Genomic DNA, 21037 nt, shown 5'->3' on the forward strand with positions numbered 1-21037 from the left:
TTTTTTTTTTTTTTTTTTTTTTTTTTTTTTTTTTTTTTGGTACCAGGGATCGAACTCCAGTCCTTGTACTTGCAAGGCAGGCAGTGAAACCACTGAGCTAAATCCCCAGCCCTCAAAATAAAATTTTTTAAAAAGCCTGGGAATGTAGCTCAGTGGTAAGAGTGCTTGCCTAGCAGGCATTAGACCCATTTCCTGCACTGAAAAATAAAAAAACTCAATCTAGGATAGCCTAAGGACATAAAGAAATTCTGGCCTTCCAAGGAGGTGGTTCAGAAAGCTTCTTTATAATTTCACATTAATATGACTCAAAGACAATTTCTTCCTTTGTCTTACTTTCTTCTTGCTGGGACAAAATACCTGACCACCACAAGTTATAGCTGGAAGGGTTTATTTGGGTTAATTGTTTGTAGAGATTTCTGTACATAGTCAGCTGGCTCCAAGGCAGGGTGGCATTGCACCAGGGAGTGGCAGAGAAGTAGTTCATGGCATGGCAGGCAGGGAGCAGAGTGTGGTCAGAGAAGTAGGAAAGATATATACACATGAGGCCATACCCCTAGTGACTCACCTCTTCCCACCAGACTTCACCTCTTCTATATCACACCCAGCTATAAACTCATCGAATCATACACCAGGGGTCCTGAATTACACCCCATGATCAGGTCACCTCCCTACAGTTCCATCTATGAGCACATGAGGCTTTGGGATATAAGCCGTTAACATCCTCTTACATTCTTACTCTTAGAAATACCTGGACTGTTTTGGATGGTATGGGATTCTAAATCCAAATTGTCACAGTTCTAGCACATGAGGTTTTGAAGCACTTGAAATGTAGCTAATTAGAATTTAGATGTGCTGTAAGTCAGAAATACAAATTGGATTTGAAAATCTTTAGTACTCACATCTAAAGTGGGGAGAGAGGAGGGGAGGGTAGAGGAGGGGGCAGGAGGAAAAGAAAAGCAAGCAAGCAAGTCTTTTTTTGTTTCCCCTGAGTCAGGATCTCACTCTGGTGATTCCAGGCTTCCCTCCAGCTCCTGAATTCAAGTGATCCTTCCTGCAGCTGATTGCAGGTGTGCATCATTGCTCCTGGTTAGCTAGTTTTTAAATATTTATTACATGTAACATGATAATATTGTATTAAATCAAATATTAAAATAAATTTCACCTGTTTCTCTTACACTTGTTTTGATGTAGCTGTTATTGGCTCATACTATATTTCTGTTGGACAATGCTACTCTAAGGAGAGTGAGAACATTGTAGTTGGTAAACGCTGTATTCTGATTTCTAACATCATAATTAAACCAGGGTCTTAATTTTCAGCAGTTGGGCAACTTAATGATACAGAGCAGTGGTAGCAAACCTATGGCATGAGTCCCACAATAGGCTGTTATCGTTGAGATCTCTAAAAGGTTCACTATCACTGGTATGAAGGATTTTAGATAAAAATTAGAGTATTTAGGTATATTTAACTCTACACAATAAATTACAGGAGCTTGAAAAGGCAGGCTTCTTATTAAAAATCTTTCAAGTGCACAGCTTACCTAGCTGGGGCTATATGCCACAGCTGTATCCAGGGTTTTTGCTACAAAATTCTTCAAATCCAAAATTTGCTAGTAAACTTAGATATAAGAAATAGAAGTGAGAGGCTCATTTATGCTCAGGAGAGTATTTTTCCTCCGAATGACATCTGCCTTTTTTATGTACCAATGCTTCAACATTTCCACCACCTCCCAATAGTGCCATTCTGAGGAACAAGTCTTTAATACTAGGGCTTTTGGGAGATGTTGAAGATTTAAGCTGTATACCTGCTATAATAAGTAATATAGTGGAAGGGAAATTACATATAGTCCAGTAACCAGAAAGAACCCAGTTTTATTAATTGGAACTTTGATTAACAGTCTGGGGATTGTGCAGAACTATTCTTACTGTTCCACAGTATTGGTTTTTAATATATAGAGAGCCTCTCTTGAATGAGTATTTGGAAGATGCTTCTCTCTTATGATCACCTTTTCTACATCTCTATGCCACCGCTATGGTCCCTCCAGCTATACTCAGCTAACTCTTCCCAAAGTCCAGGCTCCATTTTGCCATTCTACTGTTGTCTTTGTACTGTATTCACATCTTGCTGCGTCGTTCTGGAAAGAGCACTGACAGGATAATCAGCTAACTCTTGGTGTCATTTTTTTTTGAGCATAACTTCACTGTGTTATATTAAAATACCACAAGTATAAGGTTAGGAAGAAATACTGTAGTAGATAAATGAACAGAGAGAGTCGTTAGGCTGAGCCCAAAGATGATAATATCACCTTATCTCTAGGTATTGTTTTGAGAATAAAATGAAAGTTGTAATTATTTTTAAGTTTTAATGAATATCATGCTTTATAAATATTTGTAAACATTTTATTTCTTTCAGATGATTCCTTTTAGATTTATTTTTTAGATACTTGGTTTCTTAATATGAAACCTTTAATCAATACCTGGTTATAGAGCTAGGGATTTAGCTCAGTGGTTCCACCTCCTGCCACACAAGGACCCAAGTTCGATCCCTGGTACCAAAAAAAAAAAAAAAAAAAATCAATACCTGGTATATTGATGAGAACCTTTTAACTTGTAAAATTTTATAGGTTTTATTAAAATATTTAAGCTTGGGTTGGGTATATAGCTCAGTGGTAGAGCACTTGCCTAGCATGTGAGATCTTGGATTCAGTCTTCAGCACTGCTATAAAAAAGGAAGTTTATAGGAACTTACAGAAACAAGTTTTACCATTCTGGGAAAATTATAAAGGAAAAGCACTTGCATTTGAATTTTACAGGCAATTTAAGTGCCTTTTCTATTTCTGCAGTGGCTGCCTATGAAGTTATTCAGCAGGTAGACTTGTACTGTCCATAATGTCAGCACTGGTTGTACATGGCTATATAACTGAAATTAATTAAAATTTAAATATTTAGTTTCTCAGTTTTGCTAGCTACTTATCACTGGCTTTCTGTGCTTAGTGGTTACCATATTTAATAGTACAGATATGGAACATTTCTGTCGTAAAAGAGTATTTTATTGACTAGTGCTGAACTTGAATATGAGAAAATTAAATAATCACATTTAAATTAGAAGCATTATTAAAATTAGGGTTATTTACTATTTACTTACCTTTTAATATGGTTCTATAGCATCTGTAAGTATTGCAATAAATGTTATTGTGTAAATTTATTACCTAGTTTTACATTTATAAAATGTGATTTTTAAAAATGTTTTGTAGGTAAATGTTGAATTTCAACTTCTCCTTGCTTTTATTCTTCATGTTCTGATGTTATATGAGACAATTTTGTTTTTGCAATGTTTGAAGATTTTTGGCTCTATTCTGTTATTCTGTTATATGCCATGGCCTTATGACCTAAAATAATACTATTGATATGAAATAGTATTGATCATTTTTAGACTGAATGGTATTATGATTAAGATGTATACTAGGAATAAGAATTTAAAACAGTACAAATACATGCCCCATCTGTTGTATAGGTCTTTGGAAATTTTAAACAACAAGCTTTACATTGCCCCTATTTATTATCTAATATAGTTTTACATAAAGTTTATAGAATGGTTGTTACAAAATTTACAATTCTCTTTTAATAGAAGATAATATTAAAATTTTTTTAACCCTAGGAAGCTCTGCAAAGGATCATTTCAACTCTGGCAAATAAAAATGATGAAATTCAGAACTTCGTTGATACACTAAATCATACATTAAAAGGAGTTCAGGTATGAATTTTTTTAAAAAAATATGTAAATATGTCACAACGAATGATTAAGTCAAATCTGAAATTTAAAGATATTCTGTCAATTCTAGATTATAAACTAATATAATTGGAATTTAAAATGGCAGATAAAAATAAAACTGCTGTGATAGGGTGAGTGTAAACTTAGGGTTGCGATAGGGTGAGTGTCAACTTGATTGGCTTTGGGATTTGGTGGAGCATGGTTCTATGCCCTCCCACAATGATGTTACTGCCTTTGAGCCAGCTGACTATGAACTGAATCTCCTGAAACTGTGGGCCATATTAATATGTTTATGATGGGGCTGTAATTTGTATGTCTCTCTGTTGGACAGCTCTGAACCACTGGTAGAATATACATGACTGTCCCATCAGGCAATGGGATAGTCCTGGATGTACCACTGGTGGTACAGCTGGTGGGAATGTGTTAAACCTCTTCTTTTAAGTTGGGTGGGTGTCGGGTATTATGTCCCAGCAATGGGAAAGATGGCTAATACAGAAAGGGTCATTGCTGTGACTGCATCTGATTTGTGGTTTAAAATCCTTTGGAACTGGCCTACAAGAAGAGTTTGGAAAAGTTTGGAGATACAAGCTAAAGAAACCCAGAATTCTGTAAACAGAACTAGATGGGTGATTCTGGTTAGAGTTTAGAAGGCCAAAATGCTGATAGGGATGTGGACAGTAAAGGCTGGCTAGCTTCAGGAGGTTTCAGTTGGGAGCAAGAGCTCTCTTGACAGTTGGACAAGAGATGATATGTGTTATGCTGTGACAGAAAGTTTTCTACATTTGGCCCATATCTTGAGACTTTACAAGAGACTGAAGTTAAGGTCAGTAGACTACTATTGGAGGATACTTTTAAGAGAGCCCAACATTCAGGCTATGTCATGTTGCTGCTGGCTGCTTTTAGCCTGGTTTATAGGGAGAATTGGGCAAAAAGCAGAGTAGAAAAATCAGAAAGATTTAACTTTTGGCTGAATAGGAGTCATGTATAATGTTTGGGCCAGAAGTTTATGACTGCTGAAAGATTAGTACCGGGAGGAAAAAAGAAACCAAATACTTTGTAAAAGGACAAGGAGAAAAATACCTTGAGGGCACCTTAGGAGTTGGCAAGGCTCCACCCATCACGGGCTCAAAGATGCAAAAGTATTAACCTTTCAGTTGAGAAGAGAATACTTGGCCACTCTGAGAAGGGCCATCTAGGGAATTGATTGCTCAGGATTCATTTCACTGTGCTCAGGCATCCAGGCACTCAGAGGTCACTGAAGCATGGTCCAAGGTGGCCTTTCTATTACTCCCACTGTCAGAGACCTTGGTATTGTCATGTAATCCTGGTTTTACCAGCATATAAAATGCAGGAGTTATGGCATCAAGGAGACTTCTACTCAATTTCACAGGAAGGTCTAGGAGGCTATCAGGAAGCCCCTGAAAGAGCTGTGCACAAAGATGTGGGAATGAATCTGAAGGCACAGTGGAGACCTCAGAAAGTTGAAGATACCAGGTATCTACTGTGCAAAGTTACAGGTTGTAAGTGGATCCAGCTCAAAGAGAGGCCACATGACCTGCAACCAGCAAGGCCTTATGGTGGGGTGGGTAGTGAAGCCCTGTGAACTCACATTTTATCATGTGCCTTGGATGCCAGATATAGAGCCACTGGACTTAGTGTTTGCCCTGCTGAGTTTTGGTCTTTCTTTGTTTTGATTCTTTTCTCTCTATTCTTTCCTTTTGGAATGGGAATTTTACACTGCATTTTGATATATATTGTGTGAGTCATGTTTTATTTTTATTGTTTCATAGCCAAGAGTTTGCCTTGAGTCTCAGAAAAGACTTGGATTTGAACTTTTAAAAGAGGCTGGAAATTTTGAGACTTTGGAAAAGAGGTTGTCGCCTTTCTGATTATATGCAGGGTAGTTTTATTATATTAGGCAATATTATGAACTTACTGCAGGCACTCTGTTTTGAAACTCATTAAATTTGGTACTTGATCAATTTAGGTATAAAAATTTTGTCCCAGTACTCAGCATTTGTTTGGTACTTGAAGAGCAAACTAGAACTTACTGGTGTCCATTGACTCATGACTTTCTACCCTTTCAAGCTAAAACAGTTTGTTGGCACCCCTCACACATTCTAGAACCAAATAACAGTGAGTACCAAGGTACTATTATATTGTGTTTATGTGGAAACTAAATAAGGTTTAAGGGAGATGTGTTTGGGTGTGAATGTGACAAGGAATGGGATGTGGTGATTATGGTGGTATGTCATTTTGATTAGCTTTGGGATCCACCCAGGGAATTGGTGCACCACACTTGTGGGTCATGGATGGGTGGTCTTAGGGTCTGTGTCTGCACCCCTACCACCTCTGGCATTGTTCCCCTGCTCTGTTTTCCAGCTGCCTTTTTGCTTTTTCCCCTGGAACAATTTTATAAAAGATGAAAGAGGATGTAAGCCAGTGCATAGAAGACAGCAGCATTACTCACAGCATAGTTGAATTAGTAGTACCATCAGCATTAGCAACCAGCCTCTTATACGTCTCTCTTTCTAAAGCCTGAAGTCAAATATTAGAGTTTTGTTATTTTTACATTAGACTAAGGTAGTTTATCATAGAAACCTACTTTCCCCTTAGAGTATAACTTTTAGTTTTTAAATGTTGATAGCTCTTCAGAAAATCATTGTTTTGTTTTTTAAAACAGGAAAACTCTTCTAACATACTTTCAGATTTAGATGAAGAATTTGATAGCTTGTACTCTATTTTGGATGAAGTAAAAGAAAGTATGATTAACAGTATCAAGCAAGAACAATCTCGTAAATCACAAGAGTTACAGGTGAGATCATATAATTTTTAAATATGCATAATTAAAATGCTTGATTTATTGAAAACAAAAATTAGTTTCTGAGTAATTATACCTTTATTTCTAGAAAAATGACTTTTAACTTTTTTTTTGGTCATTAACATCTTAAAAATTTTGTTGCTAAAAATATAAAATTTAGCCTCAACCATTTTAAGTATACAATTTATTGTATTCACATTGTTGTATAACATAGCTCAGTAATTTTCATTTTATTGCAAAGCTGAAATTCTGTTGAACACTAACTCATTTCCTTCTCCTTACCAGCTTCTGGGAATTATAGTGTTCTCTTTTTCCAGTATTTCTGCTACTGTGTATATTTTGTATGAATAGAATCATATAGATTCTTCCTTTTATGCTGTCTTGTTTTATTCAGCACATTGTTCCCATGGTTCATCTATGTTCTAGCATGTGCCAAGATTTCTTTTTTTTATGGCCAAATTCATTTATGTTTATACCACATTTTCTTTATCCATTATCTGGACCTTTGTGCTTCTTTTTCCTTTTGGCCCTTGCAAATGCTGTGGTGAACATAGATAGGCGGGTATATCTTTTTAAGATACCATTTTTAATTGTTTTGGCTGTATATGCACAAGTCAGATTGCTAATCATAGATAGTTCTTTTTTTTTTTTTAATTTTTCAAGGAATGTATATACTGTCTTCTCTAGTGATTATATCCTTTCACATTCCCACCAGCAGCACCCAGAGGTCCTAGTTTCCCTTCTTTCTTACCAATTCTCTTTTGGATAATAGACATCATAATGAGTGAGCTGGTATTTGTTACAGTTTTGTTTTGATTTGCATTTCTTTAATGATTAGAGATGCTGAGCATCTTTTTTTTGCATGCTTGTTGACCATCTCTGTGGGTGTTTTGTTTTGTTCATTTAGTTTTTAAGAAGTATCTGTTCATGGGCCAGGGATTTAGCTCAGTGGCACTGCTCCTGCCTCGCAAGTATAAGGTCCTGAATTTGATCCCAAGTACTGTAAAAAAAAAAAAGAAGAAGTATCTGTTCAGGTTGTTTGCATGTCTTTTTATTTTATGATTTGTGGTTTGTTTTTTTTGTTTTTGTTTTTTTCTGAGTTGTAGGAATTCCTATCCCAGACTTGATTTTCAAAGTTTGTGTTTTTTTGCTTGTTTGTGGGGTTTTTTTTGTTTTTGTTTTTGTTTTGTTTTGTTTTTTTTGAGGGTGGGTGCTTTAATTGCATCTAAGACCTCTGGCATGCTAGGTAAGTATTCTGCCACTGAGCTACATCCCCATCCTTCTGGTGTGGATATTAACCCCTTATTACATGTATGATTTACAGTTATTTTATCCCATTGAGGGGGACTGACTTTTCACTTTCTTGTTTGTTTCCTTTATAATGATGAAATTTTTAAGTTTGATGTAGTCCTTTTTGTCTATTTTTGCTTCTGTTGCCTGGGTTATATCCAAGAAATCATGGCAAATGCCATGTTATGAAACTTTTCCCTATTGTTTTCTTCTGAGGTTTTTTTGATCTTATGCTTAGGACATTTTAAATTAATTGTGTATGAAGTATAAAGTAATGGTCCTACTTTATTCTTTTGCATGTGAGTCTTTGGTTTTCCAAATGCCATTTGTCCTTTTCCCATTGTATGATCTTGATACCCTTGTCAGTGATCATTTTTTCATACATGTGAGGGTTTACATTTGGGCTCTCTGTTCTGTTCCATTTTTCTTTTGTCTTTTGTCTTTTTTCTCTTTTCTCTTATTTGGTTTTGTCCCAGTACCACACTTTTGATTACCGCAGCCTTGTTTAATCAGTGTTGAGGTCTTCAACTTTGTTCCTTTTCAAGATTGTCTGTGGCAATTTGGGATCCCTTCAGATTCCACATCAATTTTAGAATGTTTTTATTTTTCCTAAAATGATGTTGAGATTTTGATAGGCACTATCAAATATACTGAATTAGTATATTGCTTTTGATAATATGAACATTTTATCCATATTAACTTTCCTGGTTCATGAACACAGGATGTTTTTCCATTTATTTTTATTATCTTAAATTTCTTTCAGGGATGTTTTGTGGTTTTCTGTGTGTAGGCCTTCTATCTCATTGTTTGCAGTTTCTCCAAAGTGTTTTTTCTGCTGTTAAAAATGGATATTTTCTTAATTTCCTTCTTAGACTGTCCATTATTGGTATACAAAATACAACTGATTTTTTGAATGTTGGTTTTAATCATAGGTATCTTTGAGAATCTTGAAGGTATGGAATGATATGAATGTTCCCATTTTCTCTTACACACATTATTTCTGAGGATCTAATACCCTCTTAGGAATATCCTTTCTTCCCAGAATGAAGTTCATTGTTTATATTTGGGAGTGACACTTGTATTACTTAAATCTTTCAAAGAAAATTAGTTTAATCATTGTTTCCATAAATTTTAGTAAAAGAATCATCCATTCAAAAAACAACAAAAGACAACAACAAAAACAAAGAAGAAAGGAAAGTTCAGCAACTTCTGAAAAATCTAACCTACAACTCATCTGTGGATTTTTGCTCTTTGTCTCAGGCCCAGGGCCTTCTTTCAGAACCAATTTCATATGGCCTTTAAGCATCTAGTTGCTTAATTGCAAACGTTCCCTTTTCCCTTTCTGTACCTTTTCTCCACACATCAGCCCTGTTCTCATCTATTACCAGACAACATTTCTGTCACTATAGCTCATGCCATACATTAAATCTTTAATGTGACCATGAGTCAGACCTTTGCTCCTGTCTTTTCCTTTTTCCTTCAAGTGGCAAAACCTCATGCATATTGAATGTGCATTATGAAGTATTAACCATTTCCAGTGCTGATGCTATTATGTTCAGCTTTACTTCTAAACTCTGAATGCCCAAATGATGTCTTCTGTTTGTTTGGATCTTTTTTCTGTGTAAATATGTATTCATAATATATTTTTCTGGCATTTTTAGAGGAGCTGGGTGCAATTAATAGACATGTTTTAAAATGTAGAATTCGCTAGATAAAATTAATTATTCTCAGTGCCTACCTTGACAGCAGAAACTGCCATTTAGTTTAGGAAAATACTTTTTATTTGTTTCACAGTCTTCATTTATCTAACTATACTGCTAGCTTTTTTTCTTTTCTTTTGCAATGCTGGGGATACAACCTCAGGCCTCATAAATGTTAGACAGCCACCAAGGCCACTCAGACTCATCCTTAGCACATTGCTAGCTTTTAATTGACAGCAGTGGACTAACTAGCTCTTCTTAGGTTCTTTTATCACATCTCGCTATTCAAAATTTAAATGCATTGAATAACTGCCATTGAATAACTGTACAACTTACAGTAATTTCTTTTAAAAGCTTGATTAAAAATCGTACTTATAGAAATGGGTGGGGTGGTGCATGCCTGTAATCCCAACACTTGGGAGGCTGAGGCAGGAGCAGTTCAGTGGGAGACCAGCCTGAGCTACATAGTGAGTTCAGGGCCAGCCTGAACTACAAAGGGAGACCCTGCCTCAAAAAAACAAAAACAAAACCACATTGTACTTATAATTGCCTACATTAGATTTTCAGAGTTTATCATCTTCATCACATGCTACTGTGCTTACTCTAGTTCAGGACTGTAAAGGAGTTTGAAAATGTTTTCCATTTTAATGTTTAAAATTAATATTTTAGCTGAATGTGGTGGCACATGACTATAATCTAAGTACTCAGGAGTCTGAGGCAGTGGGATCATCATGAATTTAAGGGCAGCCTGGGCTACACAGTGAGCTCAAGCCCAGCCTGAACTACATAGTGAGATCCTCTCTCTCTCTCAAAAAAAAAAAAAGAAATAAAGTCAATATTTAAGAACCTAGTCTAGATTGTCACTTATTAGCAAATTCATATTAAGTCATTAATAATATATGATTGCTAATATATCATTTTCGTGCATTTAGTCAGTACATTTAAGTAATTTAGTAGAAAACTTCTGTACTCTATTTTATGTATGTGTTAATGAGCAAAAGAGCTCTTACCCTCATGGATTTCACATTCTTAAATGGAGATAATTTAAAAGAAGTACAAAAGAAAGCAAGATCAAGTCCTTTTGTCAAAGGAACAAGGGTATCTTACAAGGGTAAGCGAAATTGTACATAAGATCAGTATCAATTTAAGGATAACATTAGCCAGATATGGTGCATGCCTGTAATCCTAGCATTTAGAAGGTTGAGGCAAGAGGACCACAAATTGAGGTTACATAGTGAGTTAAGGGCCATTCTGGACTATATAGCAAGAGCCAACCCTGTCTTTATTGTGCAGGTGCATGCACATACATGCATGCCTATGCACACACAATGTTCATATAAGCCCTACATACTATGCGTAATATAGAAGGGGCATGAAGGAAATTGAGTTAAGAAGCAATTATTTACTAGTTGGTTTGAAAAGCTTGAAGAGAGGAATAATTTACTTAATATAGGGCAGAGAGGGAAAGCAGTTCATTTGTTGAGATAAAGACGAGAAGTCCTATATAAAAGTCTTACCATCTTGAAGGCAGTTAGTGCTGATTTGGAGGAGACCTCTACTAGTGTTCATATCATGGCATGTAGACTTTGATTTTTAGGGAATGTTCTTTGTTAATTGATGATGATTGAGATTTTTCAGAATTGGATAATCTCTACCTAGTGTGGAATTTGGGTTTAAAATATGTCTGTAGACTTCTAGAAGTGTGATATTTCTTTTCATATGAAAATAGATTTTATTTTTATTTATTTAACTTATTCTTTTGTCCAAGAACTTATTTTCTGACAGCCTTATACAGAGCTGGATATATGTGTGTACATATAAAATCTACAGTGTTTTTCTTAGAACAAGCTACAAGTATTGCTTTTATAAATAGCTACTGAATTTTTATTTTTAGATTGACTAAACTCCCAGCAGTGCATACTAGGGCCAAACACGTTTATCTAAATTGCTTTTGTCCTACGGTATCAGGTAAAAAAACTGTGTCCTCTCTGAACTTTTTGAATCTTTAGTATAGTAATGAAAGTTTTGTTTTTGTTTTTTTTTTCGCAACTAATCTCATTCATGGAAGTCTTCCATTAAAACTATATTTGAGGGCTTGGGATTTAGCTCAGTGGTGCTGCCACAAGCTCAAGGCCCAGAGTTCAATACCTGGTACCAAAAAAACAAAACAACTGTATTTGAGCTCTTTTTAAATGGCATGACTATACTCTTGGTATTTTGATTAAGTATTCTCTAAAGTTCATTAGCTTTTAGCCAGACATGGTAGCTCACGCCTATAATTCTAGCACTCAGGAGGCAGAGGCAGGAGGATTGCCATGAGTTCAAGGCCAGCCTGAGCTATAAAGTGAGACCCTGTCTCAAAAAAAAAAAAAGTAAAATTCATTAGCTTTTAATTATCCCTGGGGGACTTACTGGAAGATAAAATTTAAATATTATTTGGAAGTGATGACAAGAAGGATATTAGCACTGTCTTCTCACTATTATTTCAGATCTATATTTTCTCCTATGATTTCATCTTTAAAAAAATCTTACATTTTATTATCCTCTATAATTTTTAATACTTATGTCTCCTTCATACCACAAAAATTTTGGCAACTTTTATAGGATTCAGAGGTTGTGAAGGGACATTAAGGGGACAGTAGGTGGTTATAAAGTAAGATTCTAAGTTACTAAGACAGCTTTTGTGAACAAAACTATTCATTCTTGAGCATATTGTTGTGTCATGAGTCTAAGGAAATGGTATAGTAATAAGGTAATGGAAATTTTACCATAGAATCTTCCTGGTGTATATTTTTTTTAAAACTATAAAAAGAAACGATATCTTTGCAATGGATGCCATTTCCTCCATTTTTTTTGTTTTTGTTTTTGTTTTTGGCAGTGGTACTGGGAATTGAATCCAGGTTTTCATGCATGCTAGGAAAGTGCTGTATTGCTGACTTCTTCCTCAGCCCAGCAGAGTTACTCTTAACTCCTCCAAATAACTGGTGTATCAATTAAATTATGTTTCTCCATACAACCTTGCATTTTGCTGTCTCTTAACCTCAAAGTAAATCCATAGCATTTCTGTAGAATAAAATATTATGTAATCTTAAACTTGACCTCAAGTTGAACTCTTATTTTTAATGAGTTCTTAACATATATTTCTTATTCTTTTTGGTATTTTTACTTTAAAACTACATTGACTTTGTCTGCCCCATTGATCTATCACCAGCTACCATTAATCCTTGCTTTAGTGATAATGGAAATTAAAAATAATGCAACAATATGAATTTATAGACAAAAGCTTTATTAATGATGAGGGACTTTAGCTTATAGAGATGACAAAGATCAAGCCAGCATCTTAACAAAGGAAAGTAAGAGAAAATAGAGAAATGACTCCAACTTGATAATGAGTCATGCTGACAAAGAGGATGATACCGTCCCATTCCCAAAAGAATAGAGACCAGTTTCTGGAGTGGAGAAGTGGAATGAGGTATGATTGGTCATTATCTCAGTTGTGGTTTTGAAGCTCTGAGGCACTCCGTTTGGCTGCCTTGTGATGAATCCTTATGACTTGAACAAGTCAGTTCCTATAAGAAGGTTCCTAGGTCTTGAGGAGCGTTTTGTCTCCTAAGAGATGATGCTCTTGCTTGGACAGCTTCAGTCTTGTTAGGCTAAGCTGGGATTCAGGTGATCCTAAATTTTAGAGCAGTGGAGACTTCTGGATGAAGGTGTTCTCAGTATTAAAGGGTGATGAGATAGGCTAGGTAAATTTAGGATTAATAAGCTTTTTTTTTTTTGCCAATTTTTAGACAAACACTCCCTAAATGAATAATATGTCTATATGTAGAGCTGAGAATTTGATCCAGCTTTACAAAATTGTCAAGGTTTGTTTTACTTTTATTTACCTATGGACATTTGAGGCCCTGTGAGAAGAGTTAGTTTTTAGCAAAATGAACCAAACAAACTGTCTAACTTAGAGAAAACACAAATCATGTTTTAAGGGTAATACGTTGAGGACACAGAAGCAAGTTTGTCCTCTGTCCAGATAGTGGTCTTCATATCAGATCCAGTTAGACTATTTACAATGACCATTTTGTTCTCTGTTATTTTGCTTGAACTTTTCGTAAATCTGCAAATGGGATATTTCAAATGGTGAGTTGTTAATTCTTGTTTGGAACCTAGGTGTTTACTCACAGAGGGAGCACTATTTTTATGAAATTATGGTTAGCTTCTTAAAATAACACTTGAAAATCTATTTTAATTCAAACTATGAATTAACTGTTCCATTCTAAAGCAATGTTGTAGCATATCAGAGACCAGCAAAATGGCTGTAATTTATTTTTAATACTTATTTTAAGAGGAAAAGTAAGTAGATTTGAATATGGAATGTGTATTAAATATTCTAAACAATCTTGTGTACATCTGAAAGCTTAGAAATGGATTTCTTTGTTTGAAGATAATCACTAACAATCTTTTCATATGTGGAAATAGAGGAAGGAGGAAAATAAATAAGAAAGACTGTATTAGGTAGAATTGGTATTGAGCAGTGAATTCGGAGTGTATCACTGTAACAGCTCGAAACTTGTTTCTCTTCATTCCTTCTGAATTGTAGGTACCTGCATTTGCAGATCATGTGTTATCTAGTCTTGGAAACTGTAAATTCATATATATAGTAGTAGGCATTACTTGAATAGTATAATAAATGGATTATACTCACTGAACATACCTATAACTTTAGCTTAAATATCAAGAAATTTAGTATTCATTGAAAAGGATATTGTCTGCAGATAGAGTATTTTAAATTTTAATTTAAACTGTAGATAGTTTTCTGACTACCCCGATGAATAATCTTTAAAGAAATCTGCCCAGTTATTTATAATTGCTTTTTTTTTCTTTCCTTTAAAAAATATCTTTGTATTCAGTTAAGTTGTTGTGCATAAATTACGGGTAGAGGCTAAGTACAAAGTATTAAAATAATAAAATTTATCAAATAACTAACCAGTCATGATTATCTTGCTTCAGCAACTCTGTGACATACATTTTCATTGCTATTAAAATCACTTGTTAATTCATTATAACTATATTTAAGATTCTGTGGCAATAGAAAACTTCATTTTAATGATTTAGCTTTTTTTTTCCCCTAGAATCAGCTTAGCCAATGTAATAATGCCCTGGAAAACTCTGAAGAACTACTAGAGTTTGCAACAAGGTCATTAGATATAAAGGAGCCTGAAGAATTTTCAAAGGTACAAAAACTAATGAAACATCCTACACTAATACACTTATAAAGGAGTATTAAAAAAAGATGTTTATCCCTTTAGTTTTAAATTTGTATAGTCATTTCTAGTATTGAAATAGGCTTGGTGTTTCTTGATAGGTAAAATGCTAGTTGTATTCATTTATTTCAAAGCAGATATATTGAAGTATGTATCTTTGGGGTATGAATAAATTAGTTTAATTTTACTTTAATATTCAATTATATGAGTCAGATTTTCTTTTTCAATTATATTCCTGTTGGTAATTTGTATTATTTGTGTATTTGAACTGAGTCAGAACTTTGTTATGAACTTTCCATGATAGAGAAAAGATTGGTTTTGTTGCTAGTATTGTTTAAAAAGCATCTATATAAAAAAATAAAAATCATCTATCTTTCTATGAGCTGAGAAAACATCATCACTTGAATAGCCTTGTGACACTTATCATTAGATAAATGTCCTACTGTTTAGCTTCAGTAAATTGTTTGAATGTTTTATTAAAGTATAAAAGTATAGGTCCTTGTCTAAAGGATATAAAAATAAGAGTAGAGTAGGAAGTTTGCTAACGTTTTAACTTGGATTTTGGTGTGTAAGTGATTGAAGTTTCTGAATTCTGATTCGCTTTATGTAGATTTGTTTTTAAATCATTACCAACTTACCAAATTAACAGAATTAAGGTGTGATGTGGAAAAAGTATAAAAGCTACCTGTATAATTAGAAAAACATTACTGTGTGGTTTTTAGTATAAGACTGAAGTTTGATTTTCCTTGCTTAATCATTGTGGACCACGCAGTAAACGCCATTAGTGTTAAATAAGTGGCTTTATATTCCATTTGTGGACTATAAATGTTTTCATTTAACTCTTGTGAATTTCAAGTAGAAAAAAACTCTTTAGAAGATAACATTTTCAGCCTGTCTTTGCATTTTAAAATTGATTTTTAAAAATTTTCTTCATTTAACAATATGAATCAAAACAAAAGTATATCAGTGTGCTAATTTTTAAATTTGGATAGATGAGTTATAGTTTACCTTTGTACTTGGTAGGACTTATAATGTAAAATAATTATATATTAATTTAAACTATTTTAAAAATATAAGATGTCAGCCATCTAGAAAACATTTGTGATAACCTTAAGTATCTAGAAAATAGCCAAGAAATATGCAAATATTGCAAATATTTGAATTATCAAAATCAGAGCCAATAGAGTGCATGGACAGGAATTTATATTCTCTGTTCATAATAGTTTCTCAGAACCTATTCATTATGACTTTGAACTCAGTACTGCTAAATTTTTATTTTTTATTTTTCTGTCTCCTAGTTGCCAACAGATTCTCCTTCTGCAGTAGGGTATCTGTTAAAGATATGAGCCGGGTGTCGTAGCGCACGCCTGCCTGTAATCCCAGCACTGGGGAGGCTGAGGCAGGAGGATCGCTGTGAGTTCGAGACCAGCCTGGGCTACATAAGAGAGTTCCAGGGCAGTCTCAACTACATAGTGAGACCCTGTCTCAAACAAAACAAAACAAAACAAAAAAAACAGACTTATGGTCTGGGATTCAGCTCAGTGATACCACCACCTGCCTCACAAGCCCAAGGTCCTGAGTTGGATTACTGGTACCAAAAACAAAACAAAAACAAAAAAGAAGTTACTCAAGCACTTAAAAAACAAAAAAAAAGACAGACATACAACAGCAGAAATTAACAGCTGACAGCCTGAAAGTGAGGAAGGCAGGAAAACAATAAAATTCCAACATATATACTAAAAAATAACTAAATTCAATTGCATTTAAAGAGGGGACGATTCTTTGGAAAAACTGTACTAACAGTTAGTTTCATTCAAATTTCTCTTCCTGTTGACATTTTCAGAGTTTTCTCAAATACTATCCATTTTTCTTTGTCTCTCTTTTGTTTTATCCAGCTTTGTTTCTGATAAAACTTTCTCCATATAGTTTGAAAATTGGAAAAGTTCTGGTAAATCACATTGTAGTTTAAATATATTTTCTTAATAAGTCACTTTGTTCTTTTTGTCTTGCTATTTTGATCCTGTTTTCCAGCATTTTGTAATATGAGTTAGTAGCCTGAACCATTTGGAAGTGGGGTGAAATGAATTGTTAATCTTTCCTAGCCAGAAATACGAGTTTATTGTTCAAGAAAAATGCACAGCATTAACAATTGTTTTCTTAGTATGTCCAAATAATATACAAATAGTAGTTTGGTTCCGAGTCAGAAACAAAGTTTACTTTCCTAGCCAGCTGCATGCCCCCTACTTTAAACACTTAGGTGCTGACAAAATAGGAGAGGTGACTTAAAGATTATTAGTCTAGCAATATATTGTTAAGTATCTGGAAAAAGAAAAAACATCGAAGGCATACTATTTGTGGATATCCCATATTAAAGTGCTTAAATCAGATTAATATGAATAAATCATTCACATTAACACAAAATAACATAGACTGAAACCCAGGAAATGAGTTTTTCCTACTTCATTATCTTCATAAAGATTAAATACTAATACGAAAATTCTCATGTTGCCATATCTACACTTGAGAGCTGATATGTAGCTATTTTGTCATTGTTGCATAATCTGAAAGTGAAATAGCACAAATAGGAAAGGACTTTAGAACATAACTTCAATTAATTTTTTTAGATGTCTAGAAGTTTGGTTGATACTAAAAACATGCAGAAAGATCATCATTAAATGGGATCTAGATCATTATGTTTATTCCTGAATGGACAGGAGGCCAAAACTCTGCCAAATCTGGCTTCTTTGCTAATAGCCAGCAGAACACTGTATCCTTTGCCAAAGTTAAAATATTCCTGTTCTTACTCTGAGTTTAGATCTTGCATTTCCCCTATGAAAGAGCTGGTCAGTGGAACAATTTCCAAATTCATACAAGCAATTAGGCACATCATTATAATCCAGTTGTCAGACTAGAAAAGAGAGAACAGTTTCCTACCCATGAGTGCCCATAGTGAAATAAAAAGTTCAGGGTAAGATAAAAGGGAAGCAGTGTCTTCCGCATTTGATCATGGATGAAAAATAAATGTAGTGTTTCTCCTTCTGACTCACATTAACATGGAGTTGGCTCGAGCCACCAGTGGTACATGCATAACTGACCCATCTGGTGGCAAAAGAAATCTAATCACTTATATTGTTTTTTTTAACTAATAAAATTAATAAAAAGCTGCCTGATGGGAGAGCCATGCTTGTATCACTGGTGGCTCAAGCCACCTAACAGTGGGACATACGAGCTGTGGTTTCATCATAAATGAGTTCACATAGCACTAGACTATATTCATCCAGCATCAAGCTCTCACCACTGAGAGGAGCAAATAAAGAGAGGGTAGAACCTTACTTTGGTATTTTTAAGGGAAAAGCATTGGCAGAAGATTCCTGTCTATACTGAAGGCAGGAATGATGGGAGAGGAACCTTCACCCATAGCATGAGTGCTTTAGTTTTGAATGCAATTTAGAAACAAATTAAATATTTATTAAGCATAGATTAAAATATAATTTTAATATTTACTTTGCGAGTGTTTGTGTCTTACAGAAATGCACTCTGCTGTTACCCAAGTGTATTTAGTCAAAGTAGATGTATGCAGTGTATTTCAAAATTTAGAGTTATTTAAGTGTTAACTATTTTGTGACAAATACTTTTAAATGATCATGCTTTTTGAAAATGTTTCATATAACTTTTAGTATATAGAATCAACTGATGCTCAATTCTGATATTTTTTCCTAAAGGAAAATAGCATTTTGAAGCTTTTGCCCTTTTTTCTAAAAAGAGAAAAATGATAATATTAATGAGAAATACAGAAAAAATAAGATATTTAATCTTTAAAGTACTTGGTAAATACACAGAAGACAAGTTTCTCAAAACCAGAGGTCAAGAAAACATCTGGTTTAACTTGTTTATATTTAATTGGAAATTGTGAAGAAATGTTTGTGATTCTTTTTACTTTGCACTCTTATTACAGTTTTACTTAAGGGGCTTTAGTCTCAGGTGATAGAGTCCTACAACTTATAAAGTACTATAATTGTAAAATTTATTTTAGTAACAACTGAGAGTGAAGGAAAGATAGAATGAAAGAGAAAAAAGAAAACCTGTCTTTGATACGGATGTGGAGAATTGAAGTGTTGGCAAACAGAATTTCAGTAGATCTAAATAGTGATGATGAGTGAAGTAAAATGACTAATGCTCCTTGGTGCCTTTCCAGTAATACACAGTACCGTAACCTAAAAATAAATCTAAGCATTCACTGAAACATCTTCATAACTCATGAAGTAGAATTATATAACAGTAGCACAGTGGTAAATCCTTGAATCAGCCAGTTACTTATTAAACAATAATGTTTAATGGACAGAATTTATTACTCTTGAAATTGAAACCTAGGAGAATCAAGCTAATACAGAGCAGTGTGTATGTTTTGGATAATTTTCTGCTTCGGCAAAAGAAATTCTAGAACAAAATAATTTTTCATTTTCAATAAGACTTTTGCCCTTTTGTCATTGCACAGTAATTAGTCAACTTTTACATTTACATAATGTATGTACAATAAAATTTGAAACTAAAGCCACAGAATATTTAGTTTTGACAAGTGGATGTATTATATATAATGGCATGGGACACCAGGCTTTCCTTGATTATCTGTCTTTTCATGTATTCCTTTTCTGTTGTTTCACAAACAGTGTGGTATATGAAATGATAACATGCTGAGCTACTCATTTCTACTTTTTCCTTTCAAACTCATAATCAAATAAATCACATCACTTACCAAGGAGAAATGAGGGAATAGAGATGATAAGGAAGTAATGCTAGTGGTACTTTCTCCATGTGTAAAGAAATATCAGGTACAGAGAAGAATCTCTTCTTTCTCTTAACACACTGCAATCTTCGTTTTGTAATTCCAGCTATAATGACAGTGGTTTTTAAAATTCATATAATCAACTTTCTTACCATATTTTAAATCCCTGTTTCCAAACTTATATCATTACTTAAGGCACATATAAGTGCCACAGAATGGGGTTGTTTGCTGTAGAATGTGGACCTTGGAAAGGATTTTTAGAAACATTAACTAATATAGTAGAAAAATAAAATGATTAGTATATACAAGGTCACAGAGTGGATTAGTGATAGTGCTGGAATAGTATAATATGCTGATCTTTTAAATCTCAATTCTTTTGTATACAGTGGTACTTAGACCAAAATATTTTAGGGTTGATATAAAAATGACCCAAAAGTGTGTAAAACAGTGTTAGAACTAAGGGAGGTAGAAGCTATGTTATATACATCTAGTTAACATCCAGTGAAATTTAGTAATTATTAAGTATAACTGTGTACCAAGTGTTATGCTAGGCCTTAGGGATATTGTGTTCAGTAAAACAGTCATGTTCTATATCAGATGTATTGTTAAAAATGCTGATTAGTGTGGGAGGAAAGTTCTAGTTGAATATATTGCAAAAAACGTAAATGGGATACATTTTTGGGGATGTATTTTCATTGGGTTTTTGTTGTGATTTGTTTTATTTTGTTTTTTGGTACCAGGAATCAAACTCAGGACCTTGTGCTTGCGAGGCAGGCATGGTGACCCTGAACTGAATCCCCAGCCCTATTTTCATTGTTTTGTTTTGTTTTTACTGTACAGCATCAAATAATTTTTTATCCTTTTCTTAAATTTTCACTTGCATTTGAGGGGGAGAAAGGGAGGAAAAGAGAGGAGAGAGGGAATGACAGACATCATATGTATAACAGGTTTAAATTGGCAGATTCTGTGAAATCTCCTGAGGGACAGACACCACTGCTAGAAGTACTGTATTTCTCTGGTCTCCTCTGAATCTCTTCTGTTGCGACTTCATTTGTCAGAGTAAAAAATTGTAGACCTGCACTTTTACATGTTAGCAGGCAAGCTCTGAGAAGGTAAAATCTCTAGCCAGTGAAGGTATATGGGGAAAATACTTGGAAAAACCACTATAAAGTAGCGAAAGAAATCCCTGAAGAAAAAATCAGAACATATCTGACATGTACAAGAAACCATCTAGAAACATATATGCACAGAAATTTGTGTTCCATTAAACAAATTGATTGTTCTAGTTGAAGAATATTAGACTGAACGAAAGTGGAGGTATGTTTTGATATTCCTAAGGTAAGAAAAAGCATTTATAGTCACCTGGAATTAGTTTGAAATGTTAAATTTTCCTTCTTTTAAAAGATGATTTATATG

General features: G+C 34.1%; 1 protein-coding gene across 1 annotated transcript in view; it reads left to right on the forward strand.

Annotated features, from left to right (window-relative positions):
- Positions 1-21037, forward strand: part of Fsd1l (fibronectin type III and SPRY domain containing 1 like) — a 57710-nt gene that overhangs the window by 3631 nt on the left and 33042 nt on the right. The window contains exons 2-5 of the mRNA XM_010619702.2: positions 2811-2866; positions 3656-3751; positions 6453-6584; positions 14707-14808. Of these exons, the coding sequence (XP_010618004.1) occupies positions 2811-2866; positions 3656-3751; positions 6453-6584; positions 14707-14808 (386 nt within the window). The remainder of the gene's footprint in view (positions 1-2810; positions 2867-3655; positions 3752-6452; positions 6585-14706; positions 14809-21037) is intronic.

Source organism: Fukomys damarensis, unplaced genomic scaffold (genome assembly GCF_012274545.1).
Source record: "Fukomys damarensis isolate Sample0158 unplaced genomic scaffold, DMR_v1.0_HiC HiC_scaffold_36, whole genome shotgun sequence".
Lineage (NCBI taxonomy): Eukaryota > Metazoa > Chordata > Mammalia > Rodentia > Bathyergidae > Fukomys > Fukomys damarensis.